The sequence below is a fragment of the Centropristis striata genome, chromosome 13, assembly GCF_030273125.1.
Source record: "Centropristis striata isolate RG_2023a ecotype Rhode Island chromosome 13, C.striata_1.0, whole genome shotgun sequence".
Lineage (NCBI taxonomy): Eukaryota > Metazoa > Chordata > Actinopteri > Perciformes > Serranidae > Centropristis > Centropristis striata.
In genome coordinates, this window is record NC_081529.1 from 19,995,238 (window position 1) to 20,013,898 (window position 18,661).

The window sequence follows — 18,661 nt, forward strand, 5'->3', positions numbered from 1 at the left end:
AGTAAAGCTTGGAGGAAAATGTGACAGATGTGGAGGCCTGTGCCAGCGAGAAAAGCGAGAGTGGGACTGTCAGACATGTCGACTCCGGCGTAGTGATGGATGGAGAGTGAGGTAAGACAGATGACATCGTCTGTCTGAGGCCGTGTTGTCATAGTGGAGGATTGCCGCTTGTCTTAACCTCTCAATATCAGAGAGCAAACTGAAGTTTGTTTACACTGCTCCAGTGGAGTGATTTAGAATGAGGGGCGAGGGAGACGTGGGCGTAGAAGGTATGCTCGCTGGAGGGTCGGATCAGGTTTCTAAACATTCCCTTTGAAATCGAATAGCAACCGTCCCATGCGTTTTAAACTCAACCATCTCCGTTTGGTTACAATCCTCGAGGTGGAGAGGAGTCCAAACACAAACACAAACAGGGAGAATTAAATATCAATACCAGGATTGGCCTTTAAATACTCATATTAGTCAAAATCCAGCCTGGACTATGGCCAATGAAAGAGTGTTTTGCTGTTGGCTCTGGTATGGAGCCTTCACAAAGCAATAAGAAAGTAAATATCAGCTGTCAGAAGACCTTTTTATTCCAATATTTTCCACATATTGTTCGATTACTTTATGAAGTGTCTGCAAAAATCTTTCCTGCAAATGAAAAGGTAGGTGAGATAATCATCCCTTTGGCTGCATTCTTTGTATCAATTGCTTACTTTCAACAATGCATCATGGAAAAAGCTTATTTCTGGCTTTTAAACAAAGGCCAGAGTTAAGCAAAGAGCTGATTGATTTACGGCATCTTGTGTTGCTAAAACAATAAGACTGTCCTGGGGAAAAAAACAAAAACATCCCCGGAGATGAACTTGCTGAATGCTCTTCAAAACAACATGGTTTGGGGTGTGTGTTATTGCGATGGAAGATGGATTGGAGTCTGGCTTATTTTGCCAGGAGTCAGGTGTGGGGGTGGAGGGGTGGAGGTGGGGTGACGAGGATCGGGGTTGGTGCATCGGCGCTGGGGGTGAGGTGGTGGGGGTTTCGGCTCATTTCCAACCCCAGCCTGAAGTCAGTGCTGGACTGGGTTGTTGGGGAATATGTGTGTGTGTGTGTGTTGGGCTGGGGGGGTGGGTGGGATTACACTGTCACACTGTTCATACTGTTTATGCATACCAGGCCACTGTGAGTGCCTCTTTGTCGCATAAGTGTTTACTTGAATTTATTTTGGGAGAATTCCACATGACTGGGACGGGGATCTCTATAAATTATGGAATCGAGCGCTTTGTGTAATGATAACTTCTGTCAGTTAGTCAGGCTGTGTGACAGTGTTTTTAAGAGTGTGTAAATACAGGGGTGGTGAAAGAGGGAGAGGGGTGTCTGTGTGTTGAAAGGTGCTGCAGACTTTCTTGTTCATTTAGTCTCTTCGGCGGAACAATAACAATGCTGTAAAATGAGCTTCTTTCAAAAAGCTCCTCGTCTCCTGACCACATTTAGGACCCTGAGAACCAGAATATACTACAAGTACTTACATTTAAGTACAATTTTGATATATTTGTTCAGTATTTTTCCGTTTTAGTACATTTAAGTGTGAATTATTGTACTTGTTGAGCTACATTTATTTGACAGTTGCAGCTATGATTCCATTTTTGGTCACACTTTCAATAAAACCCTTTTATAATGCATTATAAACATACTTAAAACGCATTATAATCTGTTTGGAACACTGTACAATTACAGTTATAAACACTCAGTATTCATAGTGATTTAAAACAATAAGCATATAACACATATAACTTTATAAAACCTTTTACAATGACTTGTAAGGTCAAATATCATCATTGCTGGTCAATGCTGACATTTGTTTTGCTAGCCTATGTCTATAATTTAACATATAATCTCATTATAATGCATTATAACAGTGATTATAATGCATGATTGTTGCAAAAACAGCATCTGTAAGTGACCAGCAATTATACAATTATGTTTTAATAATATTTGAGCTTATAAGTCATTATAAAATGCTTTATAATGTCTTACAATTACTGTTATGAAGCATTATGGATATTTATAATGCTTATAACTGTAATTAAACAGTACTATCAACAGATTATAATGCATTATAACTATGTTTATAACGCAAAATAGAGTTTTTACATAAAAATACATAAATTTAAGTCATTAACTTGTATAAAATTAGTGTTGGAAACTCCCAAAGCCCTATAATGTCATCTTAAATTATATATATATTTTATCTCGATGGTTAAAACCCCCAAAAGTGATTATGTAACTAGAAGGGCACAAAGAGAGCGCAAAACCTCTGAAGAGGCCATGCCCTTTTTTTTCTCTGCAAATTTAACAAAAGTGAAAAATATTCTTAATAATAATAATAATAATAATAATAATAATAATAATAATTAACTTCCTCAGCCCATGGTACACATTTCCCTGAAGTTTCATAAAGATATGGCCGGTAATTTTTCTGTTCTTCTGCTGAAAAACAAACCAAAGAAAATCCTGTTGATGGACGTGATGACATGAGGTGTAGAGAGGCAGATTCTCAGATTGGTGAGGCTGATTCCTTCACTAAAACTGGTTAAAAGATTGAAGCCGATTGTCAATTATTTTTCCCTCTTTTGACTAAATGATTACTCAGCTAATCGTTGCACGACAGAGGACATTGCACTTCTCTTATCTGTTGTGGTAACAAGCAGTGGTGGAAGAAGTATTCAGATCCTTTACTTTAATAAAAGTACTAATACCACACTGTGAAATTACTCCACTACAAGTAAAAGCCCTACATTCAAAACTTACTGAAGTAGAAGTACAAAAGTATAAGCATAGAAATGTATCAAAAGTAGCGTTTTAATGTTAGTGTTCATGTTAACTACCTAATATACTGTTATAAAAAAAATAATAATAATAAAAGGTCTAATTACTTTCAATTGATCATGTTTTTATGTTAAATCTCAACCTGAAAAGTAACTAAACCTATCAGATGAATATAGTGGAGTAGAAGTATAAAGTTACATAAAATAGAAATACTCAAGTAAATTAAAAGTACCTTTAATTTGTACTTCAGTACAGTACTTGAGTAAATGTACCTCTACCACTGGTTACATGTCAACAATCCAAAATGTGGGTCAGGTGTGACAATAGCCGCCAAAGATGAATAAAACACAACAGGCGGTTCTGGCAGTTGTGTGCAGGAGGAATGATGGAAATCTGGTGAAACCGTCGGACAGACTGACTGTATTGTCCTCCGTCCTGTCAGAGGGCCACTCTGCTGCTACGGAGGGATTATTTGATTTGAACGACTAAGTGCCAAATCAAAAGCGGAGTTATTCTGTGGTTGCCTCTCCCGTGGAGCTCGGTGCAGCTCACTGGACTCCCAGTCTGCGGGTTAGAGACACGAGGCCAATACCTACACAGACCTGAGGCAGATTAAATGGAACGAGTGGCTGTAACTGAATATAGAGTTAAAGTGTTGGCATGTCGGAGGCATGTACAGGTTTCAGATGTTATCGAGATCATCAGATGCGGACGCAGTGGAAACGGAGCACATCTACATTTCTCTTGGCGAGCTCCCGGAACTAGAAACTGTGGTCGTAGATAACTCAAAACTCCATTGTTGAGAAAAAAAGCTATGTGGTTGGTATCATTATACGTCTTTCACTATAGAGGAAATACCAGTGCATGCTGTTGTACTGTTATTACAGAGAGAATACTATTGTGGAGCTGTGCTGGGAGCTTTTTATGTGAGAGAGTCAGAAAATTGCTGCATATAATAAGATACATTGACTTTAAGGATTTCTATCTCAAGTGTGTAAACTCACAGATTATATAATTATGGTTCATTAAGAAGCTGAAGCGCTCTCTTCGTGCATTACCTTCAAGTACAACAGCACCATCTAGTGGCTGCTGCAGCACATGCAGTGGAAGTGGAGAAGAGAGATAGAAAGTCTTATTGAATGGGCTTCTGTTATCTTGTTTCCTCCCTAATGGATGGGACTTATTTAGCAGTGGTGATAATTGAGACGAAACGACTCTGCTGCAGAGTTAAACATCAAATCCAGTCCTGCCATCTTGTAAGTGTTGGTGGATTTATGGCACCTTGTGGAAAGCTCGTCTCAGCTTAATATGAACATGCTGAGAGCAGGAATACAACCAAAGTTGTGTCGTTCATGAATGTTTCATTCAAAATCTTTCTGGGCGAATGAACTGAACTGAATTGTTTCTAAGTTCTGTTGAGCTCTCAGACAGCTGTGAGTTACCGAATGAGTGATTCGAGTCAGTCGTCCGCAGATTTATTCAGAAATGGCTGAGCCTCTGTCAGATCCACTACAAGGGAAAGTTGCATTTCTAGTGATACATTCACTGCATGTGCAGTTGCTTTCCAATCCTATCTTTGAAGAGTTTTCAGTGTTAAACTTCTTGGATGTTTTAGAGGTCTCGGCATAGCCAGACATGATCCTAGATGGCTGCTGAAAATGAAAATTTTTTGGAAGCTTTTCGTTGTCTGTATGCATACTGTATGTGTGACTGTGTCTGCAGTTTACAGAGAAGATTATAGTCACTTTCAATGGAAAACAATTTTCTAAAGATTTTAAACAAATTGCTCTAACCAGGAGTGACATAAGTCTTTTAGATAAGGAAAGATGAAAAGTAACATAAAACATAAAGAATTGAGCATATTAAGGAGTATATTTGAATTCAAGCATATAACATATTAAATAATCATTGAAAATAAGCATTTCCCAGAATTTCTTTCCAGTCTTTCCAGAAGACTTTGCATGAACCCTGTTGATTAAACTGGTTAGTTCGTCTGAAATGTCAGAAACATATGAAAAATACCAATAACAGGAGTCCAATGTGATGTCTAAACGCTCACAAACAGTCTGAAACTCAAACATTTTATCATTATAAGAGATCGATGTAGCAAATTCTCCATTTAAACAAGCTGGAACCAACACATATTTGTGTGAATAAAAATTAACGAGTCAGACAAAAGGTTGTACCATTTATTAGTCAATTTGACAAGTGGCACAATACGAGGATTGCTGACACCGTCCTACCCGGAAAGTCTCTTGATTTGAAATAAATAGATTGTAAAGAGAACAATGTTCCATTGAGATGGTTAGTAGATCTAAAAAATAAAAGAAGACCACAACTGGAAACATTTATGCCAGGTTTGCTCTTTTCATTAATTAAGAAAATCAGATAAAATACAATAAAAAACATTTTCATATAAACACTGTGCGTTACCCCAGAAATCACTAAACTTTCCCTACTGCCTGATGCTTTTTCTTTGACTTTGAAAGACGATTTTCTCACCTGTAATGTGAGGATTCACTTTTGTTTTCAGCTGATCCTGAATGGAAACTACTTCAGTAACTATCATCTCAATAAGGCATCAAATATGAGGCATACATTAACTGAAAAAAGTCCAGTCTCCATGCTATACTCTCGGGGTACTCCTTTTATTGAACAACCTGAAATTCTAGCTATCTTTGGGGTAATGCCTCTGTGTTTAGTCTTTGAGAGAAAGAAAGGCACAGTCTGCAGAGCAGGATTAGACAGAAGAGTTCAGTCGAAGTGCTTTGTTGCTGAACTCCTCTCAAGGGAGCAGAAAGTAGCGCACATTGTTGTGGTTTCTTTTCTGTTACATCAGATAAAGATCTTTCTTTACTTTCTTTTTTTTATTCTGGGAGGCCGGGCCTGCAGCTCCTGAACCCATGCAGGCGGGTTAAAATGAGACGTCTGCAGCTGCAAGGAGAAGAAAAAACAAAACAAAAATCTGGTATTTCAGTCCTAGACGTTTTGAAACACCAGCAGCAACAGACATGATGACATCTGGTGTTTTTGTGGTCTGCGACAAACAATGCAGAGCGGTTTGTTGTCCACACCCAACCTTTTCCCTCTGTGGTTTCAAAGCAGTCGCCTTTTCAAAAGGCTCACGGGGAAAGCATCGTCAGGTGTTCTGTCCGTGATCACCACAAGCACTCATTCTCTGGTTTTTGTCCGTATTAATTACAAGTCTGAGAAGATTAGAGCTGCTGCTGCTGAATGAATGAGGGACAGAAGTGATGCAGAGGCAGAAGAGCAAACCTCAGGCTCAGTCTTATCTGAACACAGATACTGTATCTGACTCCCCACATGCTTCCGCCCGTTTGGAAAAGCCCCCCTGATAAACCGGCTGCACTGTGGAATGAAACTTCTTTCCGAGGCGATAACGGCGCGCACAGTTCAACAGCCCGCTGGAAGTCAGAGGCACAGGAATGAAGCTGTTGTCTGCTGCTGCTATTGGTGCTAACATGAGTTTATACAGCAAATATAAAGACAATTATATGGACACAACGATGGTATACCCTGCAGGGAAAAGGTTCTCCTTTCCCACGAGAAATGAATATACATATGCAGCAAACATCGAGCAAAAAAGAGGTAGCTAACTTATGAAATGTTAAAATAAACAATACTATACTAAGAATTAAGAAACTGGTTTACATTAGATATTGATTGATATGGATTCACAACACTGACACATTATGAACTAAATGTGTGCTACCCATTAAAGAGGCTACGCTGCTACCCTTTTATCAATAATAATAATATCCTCCTATCTATCTCTCATCAACAGAGAATTACAGGAGCATGAATGAATGCTAATATTCCACAATGTTGGAGTTCTATCCTTACACTTGAATAAGTTATTTCTCTACAAGACCCCCAGTAAAGGCGTTATTTTGGACTCTCTGAAAGCAAAAAGATTTGTTTGTTTGAGATTATCCGGCCTCCTGCACCTCCACTGTAGACACGAGCAAATAAATAATCACAATCAATAACTGATCTTGTTTTTTCTTTAACCTAAAAAACTGGTCTTTAACAAAAAAAAAGAAAAGAAGATGAAACGCAAATTAACCTCCGATCCCTGAATGCATTCCTCAGGAATTCTCCAGCTGAAAGGTTTCCCTCTGAACCCCCTCTGTTTGCTTCAAAGCCCATCTGGTTTGCAGAGTCTGTCAGTAGTTGCGGATGCTGAAGAAGCCCACGCTGGTCGGAGACTCCTTGACTGTGACGGTAACTAGATTAGCCGTAACATCCGTTACAAACACGTGTTCTATCAGACTGCGTGTGGGCTTCCAGTCCTGGTTCTGCACCGCCACCGAGCGATCCTGTCCGACATCTGAAGAGTCCTGGTCCGACTCGGAGCTGCTCTCCTCCTCCCCCGTGCTCATGTCGTTCATCTTGCCTTTCTTGCCGTCTTTAGATGCCGATCTCTCCTGGACCTCTGCGGAAGATTTCTGCACACTGCTTTTCTCCAGCCTGCTCTGGACTCTCGGGGTCTGGACTTCAGTCACCTCCTTGACCTTGTCTGCTCCGGGATGGCTCTTTCTCGCCTGAAGTCGTCCAGGGGTTGCTGGACTCTTATACTCCTGGTTCTGTGAGACTTTCCTCGCCGGGTTTGTTGCGTTTCTGAGGCCCGACACTGGAGCAGTGCCGTTTCCAGAAGCATTGTTACTTTGCAGCAGTTTGTTCTGAAGGTTTAGTGGCTGGGGACCTGAACCCTGATTGGCGGAGGCATTCTTAGACGGTAAAGAAGCCACTGCTTTAGTATTGGGTATCCGCTGCAGTGTTGACACGGGGGCCTGGGCTTTCTTTTGTCCGTTGGGGGAGCTTAGTGTATGCTGAGTGGTTCCTTGAATGAGGTGTTTGGATGTATTCAAATTCAGCGCTGCTACCCCTTTTGATTTACTAGCAGCTGCTTTCAAATCCAGACTTGTCCCGCTGCTCATGCTGGAGATGGACAGTTTACCCTCCGTGACATTCCTGCTCTGGCTGGATTTGTTCAGGGAGAGCGAGGCAGGTTGGACTGACCTCCCGGATCCCACAGAGCTCACAGAGTTTTTGACAGCCCCGCCCTGGGTCAGAGGGCTCCTGTTCTGCCCGCCCGCCACCTCCCGAGCCGAGCCCCGATGAAAGCCCATGAAGGTGAAGCTCGCCGGGTGAACGGGCTTCTTGATCGCCCCCGGGAGATCCGCATCTTTGGATGTCTTCAGGATTTTGCGCTGGCCCTTGTTCTGTTGGAATTCCTTCACATCGGGAGAAGAAGGTTTCCTGCTTCTCTTCTTTGGAGGCTCCGGTTTGGCGACGACGATCTGCGCCTTCTTCTGGGGGACAGGGTGAAGCTCCCGCGTCCTGACGCTCGGGCTAGCCTGTTTTGTAGCGTGGCCGTTGTCGTCGTCTTCGTCCTCTGATGAGGAAGAAGAGGAGGAGCACGAGGAGGAGGAATCAGAGGATGAGGACGATGAGCCGGATGAAGAGCTGCTTGACTTTGCAGCTTCGGGCACATTTTCCTAAATGAAAAAACACAAATATTAGATACCGTGTCCTTATCCGACAAACTTTAATAACATTTGGCTTTGAATCCTACTTACTAGAATTTTCCGTGGTCGTCCCCTTGGCCTTTTCCCTTTCTTACGCATCAGGAGCTCCTTTTCTTGCTCTCTGTGGAAAAAAAGTTGATGATTAATGCTCCACATTATCTGGAGTAAAATTACATTTTTTGGGACTAAATTAGATTTTTTTAATCAGTGTTCAGTATGATTAAAACATGAAGAAGATGAGAAATATGATGGCCAATAAATTAAAATAAAAACTGCACTATACTGCATATATCAATAGAAAATATTTGAAAGATTACTAGGATTATAACTTCATTAAACATGCTAAAATCAGGTCAGTAAAATGCTTTCTACATTTCCTTTTCCCCTCTACTTTCTGATGCTAAAAGTCTAAATGCTGGGAAAAATATGTTTTTTTTGCACAAGATTGCACAAGTCAGTCAAGCCAATGAGTAAAAGGCTAGAGCACTAATTTGGACACTTACTTCTTGTTGAATGCAGCCAGCAGTCTTGGGTCCAGGATGTTTTCTTGGGGCTCCCAGCTGTTGTGTCTGAAATAAAACATCAAAACATCACAGGATTGATCAAAATGAAGAAGCAAATCTACCCAGCGAGATTTAATGTACCCTGCAGCCTCTGCAGAGACCCCCAGTTTAGAAAATGCTATTTAACATAATTTGTTTATCCAAAAAAGGGGGACTTTGGTGCTTCAGCAGTAGTGAATTCACTACTTGCAACACGTTTGCTATCTGAGAAGAAATATTTAAGGATTGGTAAGCAAAGAGCATTTAAGTCAGCTTAAAACAGAGCAAGAACTAAAATCTGTTATGCCAATTTAACCATCAAAAAACATGTTAGTTGAAAGCTCGACAAGAGAGCAAAAGGAATGATTACTTGGTTCATCTGCATCAATTTCCAGCTGTGATTTTTGGCGGTTGTGTCTTCATTATTCTTGTTTTACTCTCTGAAAGAATCTGACAATCACACAAATTTTTAAGCAGCGTGTGGCTGGCCTGCTGTGCACAGGTGAGAAAGTACCCCGGCTTCGAATTCCTCCTCCAAAGTGAAATGGAACGAGCTCCGCGATCAATTTGCCAAGGCTGAAAAAAAGAGGATGCAGAGCGTGTGTGGGGGGAAAAGGTGGAGAATTTGATCCATTTTTTGAGGGGCTGTTATTGAAATATGTGGGGAATTTCTGGGAAAGTTTGGCTCCGTCAGTGACAGAAGGTACTTTACAGCTTGCCTCCCACAGCAACTAAAACCAGATTCAGTTCTGAGTTATTTTTTCTTCCCACGTCGTGTGGTGAAACCAGGCTGTTCATGTCTGTAGCAGAACATGAATACACCAGGAAGGAAGAACATTTTTAGGTCATAAGAGGTGCTCTGACATTTATGGGAAGTGATGAAAATAACGTCTTTGTTGTGCTTGTGATGGCACAGCATGCAGCGCAATTCAGACAGAAAAATAACCTTGTTTTTCACTCGCTGCTTTGGGGCACCTGACAAGGTCCAGAGCTGTTTTTGCAGAATTAGAAAAGTGTCTAATTTTACTTTGTTTTTTCTGCATATAAAAAAATCAAAGCATCTGTTTCGGAGGATTAAAAACTTGCCCAGCTGCAGAAAGAATTGAAAACACCCACTTTTGTGTTTGTTGTCTCGAAGTGACGTGAACTACATGCATTTGTAATGACCTTTCTCCTCATCACTTGTCGTGAATGGCCTATTCTGATCAGCAGTCACCACTGAAATAATCAACCCCCACCCTTTCCCTACACACACACACACACACACACACACACACACACACACACACACACACACACACACAAAGGATGTGGTTCTAACAGAAAGCCATGGAGCTGGCAGGCAACAGAGTGCATTGATGGTGGATTACAGCAACAATGTGGAGTGAACAGAAAAGGGCAAGTGACAAGAAATGAAGGCAGAGTGGAGCCTTGCAAGCAGAAGCAGAAATACAGAATAAAAACAGCCAAAATTAATGCAGAATTTGTTTTTTTATGTAGCGAAAATAACATAATATAAAGTAGTTATAAATCAATCATTAATTTATCTTTGTAAACTGGACTTGAGCGGTCGGTTACATGATAATAACTTGCATAAAGTAAGGATTAAAATCACAAAAACATCACTATTATGGGATTAAAAAGATATATTAAAATCGTAAATATATTAGGTGTAAATGTTTTTTTCTGCTTTATGCTAACTTCCCAAAATTGGAGGTGTTACGAACAAAAGGCAGCTAATGTAGAAGAAAGGTTTTTTTGAGCTGTTATTTGAAAAAAAATGCGCATAAAAAACAAAATGCGGTGAGATCGGATGGCTGCTGCGGCTCGGAGGCGGTGATTTTGCGGAATAAATAACGGTTTAGCGAGCAGTTTAAGCTGAAAGCAACAAGCGACACGTTGTTGTTGTTTTCATTGTTTCGGGGCTGAGCAGCAGAGCACCACTTGTACTTACTTGGATGACCATCCCCTCCACTTCACCAGAAACTCCAACTTTCCCTGAAAGAAAAAGCCAAAGAGCGGCAGAGCGTTAGCGAGCAGCCGCCACAGAAACAACAGACAAAAGTTAAAAATGTCCCACAGCTCTGACCTTTCTCAGCCGTTTGTTTAAAATGCATTCCGCATCAAAAACCTGCTCTCCCACGGCGCTCAGCTCCTCCATGTCTGCCTTCGACCCGAGTAAGGATCCTTTATCAAAAGACAAGAGGCGCGTCATGCGCAGTGCAGTTACACCGGGTCAGCACCGGATGCGCACTGGGGGACTTCAAAATAAAGGTCTTATCAGTTAAAGCGCCCTCGTTACTCAGTAGGAAGTTGGCAATGTGGTGTTAAAGATACAGTAAATAAAATACATATTTTGATGTGAGTGCACTTATATTTAGTAATATTGTAAACAAAAGTGAATGGTGGTTGATTCATTTTTGAGTCGACCCTATAAATTCAGTAGTATATAACTTTGTTTTAAGCCCACTCTGAAATAAAACTATGCACTGAACTTTTGTAATCTACTTACCAGCCACTCTGAATATTAATTGAGTGGTGGTTTGATAAATTTGTAAGTCAACTCTGGCGGTCACAAAGTACTTACTCACCAATGCTAGCTTATTTATTTAAACAATAAGTAATTTTTCATTTATTAAAAGGTTTTATTATTTTCTTTTGCAATGTTTATTGTGACTGTTATGCATGAAAATACCTAGGCAAATTCCTTGTATGTCAAAAACCCACTTGACAATAAACCTGTTTCTGATTTTAATAATAACTTTATTTATATCAGCTTTAGAAATGTTAAATTTAAAACAAAATTTGTAATTCAACTGGACTTAATCTAGAAAAGCACATTTTCCATCTGTTATCCCAGGCTAGGTGTTAAAAAAATGCACCATTAAAATGAGATTAATATACAATATTAACATCACGTTTAAATAAACGCCATTGAATCTATGGAGGATTGAGAACAGGTAACTTGAGCAAGCTATCTAGCAAGTAAGTTAATTAGTTTAGTAACATAAATATTTGTAAGTTAGTTAATCAAAATCCTAATAAAATAAAATAAATGCTTCATATGCTTCAACATATTTATTTTATTGTCATAAATACTGTCATCATCTTATTTCACGGAAAAAAAAATGATTCTGATTCTGTTAATTGACAGAAATACAACAAATACAGGATTACTGGTGTTGTCAATAGTCAATATTTTGAAAGTTGTAACCGGAAGTGTGCTACCTCCGTGTTTATCTTGACACATTTATTACTGACGAGAGGCGGGCAACTGAGAATGTGCTTCGTTAAATTTGTCCCTTAGCGGCCACCGTCATCTGATCGAAACATTATTTACATTTTATAAGTGAAAGTAGAGACATGGACGAGATGAAATAATCACACATTTCTTTCTAAATCACATCTTAAAGCACATTTTTGCAAACGAATGTAATTTATCTGAATTGTATAGCTTTTAACGCCGTATTCTTTTCTTCCCCTGCTGCCTTCCCTTCTTGTTTTTACTTGTTTTTGTGGTTTTAAATAATAATTTAAACCGCTATATCAACAATTAACAACAAAGACATGCCTTAATAGCTGCGTTACGGTTTCAAATGCTCTTATTTAAGACAACTATAGAGTTATAACACAAAGTAAACATTTAATTGTTGTGAAACAGACACATATAAACCTTTTTCATTCACATACAGCATCAAAAGTTTCAACCAAATACTAAACAAAAAAAAACCTAATAAGCTATTTTATTCATTTGATATACCCACAATTATGTTACATTTATTTCTCTGTTTTTGAGCAAAAATACACTTTAAATGCGTATGCACAGCTGTGTTCTCTGGCTCCTTGTGCAGTTCACAGAAAAGGATGAAAAAGAATAATCCAGAAGCCTAGCTGTGCCTTCTCACAGGCAGCTGTTTTGTAGCAGCAAGTTGTTTTTGTGTGAAGATCAAAATGCAGTTTGCCTTGTCTGTTTTGGAAGATGCTTTGAACTTCCTGATCTGAAACACAGAAAAATAAATTAATTCTGAGCAAAGGAAGTTATTGTTTATCAGCTCTCAGCAGAGGATTTAAAAACACTTTGTTAAAAAAACTATATTAAAAAAATGTTGGTAATGATAGTATGAGCAAATCCTAAATTAAAATGAACAATAATCAATTGTTTTACAATAAAAATATTTTTGAGTATTATTCTATCATATTTTGAATAATAATAATAAAAATAATATTGCTATATTCTGACATAAATAAAATATTTTAAAAAAAACATAACACAAAATTGTTTTTACTCATATTGCCCATCTTTACAGGTTACAAACAGTTACAAGTAATTAAAGTCATGTTTATTCCCTGTTTTGGTTGTATTTTTTAATTACATCATAATGCAAATATGAAAATTAGACAAATATGTTTTGATGTTTTGAATATGTATGCTTTGATCAATGGATGGAGGTCTGCAATCTTATAGACAATTTATTGAAACAAATATTGGAAAAAATTCACCTTCATTAACTGAGCTTTTCTTTCTTCTCATTTGGAATACTGTTATGGTATAATTTACAGCATGTTTTTATTGAATTTAATTATAATTTTAATGATCTTACCTATGTTTACATTAGAAAACAATGGAACAATTGGGGAAATTGCTGAAGTTGTCTTCCATGGATGCAACTTGTATTTAAACGTGATATATATATTGTTTATTTCCATTTCATTAGAGATGTTTTATGTTATTTTTATTGTGCATTTTGAACATCTGGCCTGCCACAACAGGTAAAAAAGTTAGCTTTCTAAGCTACAAATAACAAATAGAAATATCTTTACATTTTTCAGTCGTTACCTTTTACTCTTGCGTTTGTTTTTGAGGATATTCTGTAACGTCCCCACTATAAAAACTACAACCAGAAATCCAGCCACAGCAGCCAGACCGGTGAAGACATTTTGCAGCAAATCTCCACCTGAAACAAAGCAGAAAGAACTCATTCACATTCTTTGTGTGTGTTTGGAGGATTGGTGCTGATATTTTCAGACTGACTGCAAGAAGTTTGTGCAATTTTTGAACATCTATACTGAAGGAACACATAGTTATACTTCTTACTCTTCTACTTTTCTCCCAGAAGTATCTGCTTTTATGAAACGATCAAACACTGCTTCTACTTAATCACATCAACCAACCACATGATGGTGCTGTAACAACTTGTCTGGCTCTCCTCTTGCTGTCAGAAACACTCACTTAAAGCTCCAAATGTAGATTAATCCTCTGCTGAAAATAGTCCCCAACAAATTTCTATTTGTTTGAGTAATGTTCACAGCTGTTTTAGAAAACTACTGAGCCGTTAAAAAGTGAAACTACATATTTTTGAGCTGTTTTTTAATTATGTATTTCTCCAGAAGGAACAGACTGGGCTGAGTTCAACAGCTGGTAGGGAAGGAAAGTGAGATATTTAGGAGAGAAGTTAACACACTGCTGGTCCCTTCATGGCATTATATAGAACATAGCCAGTATTTCCTGTATTTATGCAACACTAGAGACTTCCTTTAGACCTCCTTTCTTAAAATTCTTGTAAAGTTACCATGTGCAATGCCATATCTGCTTTCTCTGTAGCTCTTCGTGTGATTTGGACATATGTGAAGTGGGAAATGATGGATGAATGGCCCAGTAATGAAGGAGCAGGTGTTGGAGCGACACACTTTGGAGGCCACGGGGAGAGACTCATTAGTCTGATATAAACTCACCCCGAGTGGTGACGCTGGTACGCAGCATGTGTTTGGTGGCGTCGAGGTGTCCGTCGTTGACCTCCGGCTGGATGCCCAGGATGTGACACATCAAGGGGTAGATGTTGACCGTCTCGAAGGGCCCCACCTCCAGGTTCTTGTGAAACGCCGGCCCCACTGCCCTGAAGAAGGCCTTCATGTCCATCTCGTGGTTGTCGAAGCCGTGCTCGCCTTTGTTGAACTGAACCGGAAAGTACTGCAGAGGGAAGGATAACATTACATGCATGACCCAGTTTGTTGGATTCAATTAAACAGTAACATTTATGAGACTTCAGAAACTTCTCATTGACACATCCTGGCCTGCTCATACTCAGTCAGCAGAGGGAGGTATTGTCCAAGAGAAAGAGTCCTTCCCATACTGTAGAATAGCTTTTCTCTTTTCTATCAACCAGTGCAAATAGCTAAATGATTTTAATACATCTCCTTTTATACACATTTACATTTTTATAAATCTATCATACTTTCTTTGATAATTGTGACGAATACATTGTGTTTATTGCCAACAAAATGTGATACAAGTATCAGTACGCAGTGCACCCTTATCTCACCAATTATGTAACAGACTCGACGTGCTTATCCTTCTCTGAGATCAAACTAAAAAGAGTTTAAGTGGCCATAAAGGGAGAGAGAAAAAAAGAGGCAGATAATACAGTCGTGATCCCGGCCGGTCTTTAGATAACCCGTTTCATCAGTGGATTTTCAGGACTGATTATTTTTCCTTCATATTCAGTATGTGGAGAGATTTTTCAGATTTCAGTTATTTATTCTTAAAATGAAGTTATGATCTGAGGGGGGTTTTCGGCACTGACTGACACATTCAGATGCAAAGTTACCACCCGGCGGAGTGACTGAGTGAGCGCGGTGCCAAATGAAAACTCTAATTTTGAATTTTTGAGGCATGAGTAGCTTCATGAAGCGTTCGAGAGCACTGCATGTCATCAGCCAGGCCTGGATTATCCTGAGGATGTGCAAATCCACTTGATTGAAATTGTAATGTACTAAGATTAGAATTTAACTCGGTGTTTCTGGTTGAAAAGAGTCCAGTTTTACTGTTCCTTTTGAGCAAAATGCAACTGGTAATTTAAAGATTTCTGCAGTCAAATCTTGAGGATATGTAAAAATGGCACATAAAGATTGTTTTGCTATTTATTTGCATCATTATATCAGTGTTTCCTCCATAATCATAATTTTAGTATCTGAAGTAGTGCTTCCCCATGCTGCTGCTTTAAAGCTGCACTCAGCAGTTTGGCACATTGATGGGCACAAATGGCAACCTGAGGTCACTGTTAACTTTAAAGGGTAAATCAATAGGACTTGCAGTGGACAGAAAACTGCTGCTGCACATCTCTCTGTGCTTTTAAACGCTCTCGCATGTTGAATTTATGGCAAAACACAAGCCAGTGATGTCAGAGGAAATGTATGGTTTGAAATGGCTGCTGCCTCTTAGTGATTGGGTAATATTTAACAGTTGTATTTCTGCAGAATGCCTTCCTACAGCCTTGCAGGTCTAGAACGGACACTTCTTTAGCAAGAAAGATATAAAAAGGAATCTATCCGTCCACACACCCCGTTGATTACATATCCAGCATCGGCCAATAAAATGATGGGGAGGATGCGGTCGTTTTTGGAGAAGTGGAAACGCTCTGGCATCTCCTCCTTCTTGAACACATGGAGGTGTGGGTGGGCCCCCTTCAGGGTGTTGTAAACTTTCTCCAGCTTGCCCGGCTTCGGCAGCAGCATCCCAGAAGGCCCGAAGTCCACCAGGTGAAAGGACACATCGCGGAACGAGAAGCCCGGGATCTTGGTCAGGGTGATCTCCTCCACCAGACCGTTCCGGTACACCGTTGTCATGCCATGGTCCGACGTGATGATAATGTTCAGGCGGTCGGTCAGTCCGTGTCGCTCAGCTGACTGTCGGATGTAGCCCACCGTTCGGTCCACCTGCCTGACCATGTCCCGCCGTTCTGGCGAGTCTGGGCCATATCTGTGGCCCGTGCCATCTGGCTCGCCAAAGTACAGGGTTATGAAGTCCAGATCCTTGTCTCTGAACCAGCCCATCACCTTGTCTGAGTTCTTGCGCCAAGCGGTCTCATCCTTGTAGTTGTAGAGCAGTGGCTCCACTTCCTGCACCATAGCAACCTGTCCCTGGTAACTGGAAGCTGTGCCAGGGAAGTGAAGAGAGCCAGCTTTAAGGCCCTGTGAGGACAGGAAGAAGACACATTAATATCACACATATGAATAAAACACATATATACGTGTTTGCATGCATGCCAAGAGCTTACAGGAAACCAAACCAGTAGTTGCACTGCTGAACCTTTTAGGCAGCAAGCAGCAGCTTTTATTTGCATGCAGTTAACATCCATACCTGCTAAAATTGTTTGCAATATAGCTGGGGTGATCTACCTGAAATTATTCACACTGGCCCTCAAAGGCGTTTTGTCAAGAGAAATGGTTTCTAGTGCTGTAAACTGAAAAACAGTCTCTCACAGTGATAAGATGGAAATTGTGCTGCTCAGACCTGTCTCTGTGCTGTGATCCAGATAGGCAGAGTGCCATTGTCCCACCATTCATTCACAAACTGAGTCTGATAGTACGGCTTCTTCTCCGTGCTGGTTGTGTTGAACCACATGTTGTGGATTACCCCGTGATTCTCAATGTAGCGGCCTACGAAGGAGAATCACTGTCAGTCTGCTTGCACTCATTATTCATAGCGTGACACATTCACATTAAAAATTCTATCATCTTAACGGGCTGAGTGGCATGACGCTTTTGGACAAGGTCTTATGACCAACTTCGGAGATTAGAGGAATTTAATTTCAAGGAAGTTAAATTTCTTTTAGCTGGCACTGATGATTTGAGAGTCAAAATAAGAAAGGGAGCAGAGAATTCTTCCCTCAGTCATCCAAGCATAATTATCTTACTCAGCTATAAAAGCTGTTGGACCCTGGGACATTCAATTACAACTAATTCCTTTTTCCCGTGGCTTTTTTCAATCCTAGCAAAGTAAACTCAGAGTGGATTCCTATTTCGCCATGATATGCAGATCCCCTGCCAACTGGAAGCACTGTTGTAGAAAATGAAACACTTTACCTGTCAAGAGGGTGAAGTGTGTAGGACTGGTGATAGTGAGGTAAGGAGGTGTGACATACAGGGCTTTGACTCCATCCTTGGCCATGTTGTCGAGGTGCGGCGTGTCCACATCACGGTCGTAATCCCACCGGAATCCGTCGAAGGAGATCAGGAGCACCTTCTGTCTCTGTTTGTTTGCCGGGGCTCCAAAGATGGACGAGGCCCAGAGGAGGCAGAGGCTCGCGGTCCACAACATGGCGACTTCCCAGATAACTTGACTGACTCTTCCCTTCGACTAACACTCTCATTTACAAGTGGATCCACCTCTTGAAGCCAACACTTTCCGAGCAAAGTTTCATCAACGTATCTTATCTAATAGATTGGAGAGACTTTATCTCAGCACTTTCTGCACGCGGCCTGATGATGTTTATGAGTCAATTTTACGACTAGGAGTTGTGTTCACAGTGAACCACCCCCCCTCCCTCCCCGCTGCCTGTTTTGCTCTTGAGTACTGGCAGTAAAGCAGATTAATCTCTCTGGGCATCATGGCTGTTTGTTTCCCCCTAACTCGCTTGTTGATGCTGTCTTTCTGTTTGTCTGCCCGCCCGTCTGTGTGTCGGAGTTTCCTGTGAATCATTGACAATGTGGGAATGACACTTTGATGGGTTTCACCTTGAGTTGGGATGGTGCATGATTGGTCTGACACCAGGAAAATGAAGAGGAAAATGAGAGTATATATCTCTTCGTCAGCTCGCAGTGGTCTCTCGGGATGAAAGGACCCTAATAGACATATTCATTTTAATAACTCTAATGTGTATATTAGCCCCAGGATATTGTTAAAAGATCTTATAAAATCTACATTGATTTTCTTAGCAATTGCCACAGCGACGGACAAACTATTAAAAAGTGAACTGCAGG

The 18,661-nt window shown here is 40.2% G+C and overlaps 2 protein-coding genes across 2 annotated transcripts; both read right to left on the reverse strand.

The window, feature by feature from the left end:
• Window positions 1–4,983: 4,983 nt before the first annotated feature.
• cbx2 (chromobox homolog 2 (Drosophila Pc class)) lies at window positions 4,984–11,078 on the reverse strand. The gene is made up of 5 exons (XM_059348002.1): window positions 10,992–11,078; window positions 10,857–10,900; window positions 8,864–8,929; window positions 8,412–8,481; window positions 4,984–8,330 (listed from the first exon to the last, which is right to left on the reverse strand). Exons 1-5 carry the CDS (start codon window positions 11,061–11,063, stop codon window positions 6,996–6,998), a joined length of 1,587 nt encoding a protein of 528 aa, XP_059203985.1. The 5' UTR covers window positions 11,064–11,078; the 3' UTR covers window positions 4,984–6,995.
• A 1,770-nt stretch (window positions 11,079–12,848) lies between these two features.
• LOC131983384 (ectonucleotide pyrophosphatase/phosphodiesterase family member 7-like) lies at window positions 12,849–17,999 on the reverse strand. The gene is made up of 6 exons (XM_059348107.1): window positions 17,765–17,999; window positions 17,193–17,338; window positions 16,241–16,870; window positions 14,636–14,870; window positions 13,740–13,857; window positions 12,849–12,900 (listed from the first exon to the last, which is right to left on the reverse strand). Exons 1-6 carry the CDS (start codon window positions 17,997–17,999, stop codon window positions 12,849–12,851), a joined length of 1,416 nt encoding a protein of 471 aa, XP_059204090.1.
• Window positions 18,000–18,661: the final 662 nt, after the last annotated feature.

Bases quoted from the DNA above. Each gene is read 5' to 3' on its own strand.
- cbx2 (XM_059348002.1), bottom strand. From the start codon at position 11,063: ATGGAGGAGCTGAGCGCCGTGGGAGAGCAGGTTTTTGATGCGGAATGC. The intron at 10,901-10,991 runs GTCAGAGCTGTG...TTTTTCTTTCAG, and splicing joins TAAACAAACGGCTGAGAAAG to GGAAAGTTGGAGTTTCTGGT. The intron at 8,930-10,856 runs GTAAGTACAAGT...GTTTTATTTCAG, and splicing joins TGGAGGGGATGGTCATCCAA to ACACAACAGCTGGGAGCCCC.
- LOC131983384 (XM_059348107.1), bottom strand. From the start codon at position 17,999: ATGTTGTGGACCGCGAGCCTCTGCCTCCTCTGGGCCTCGTCCATCTTT. The intron at 13,858-14,635 runs GTGAGTTTATAT...GCTTTGTTTCAG, and splicing joins TACCAGCGTCACCACTCGGG to GTGGAGATTTGCTGCAAAAT. The intron at 12,901-13,739 runs GTAACGACTGAA...TCTGTGTTTCAG, and splicing joins AACAAACGCAAGAGTAAAAG to ATCAGGAAGTTCAAAGCATC.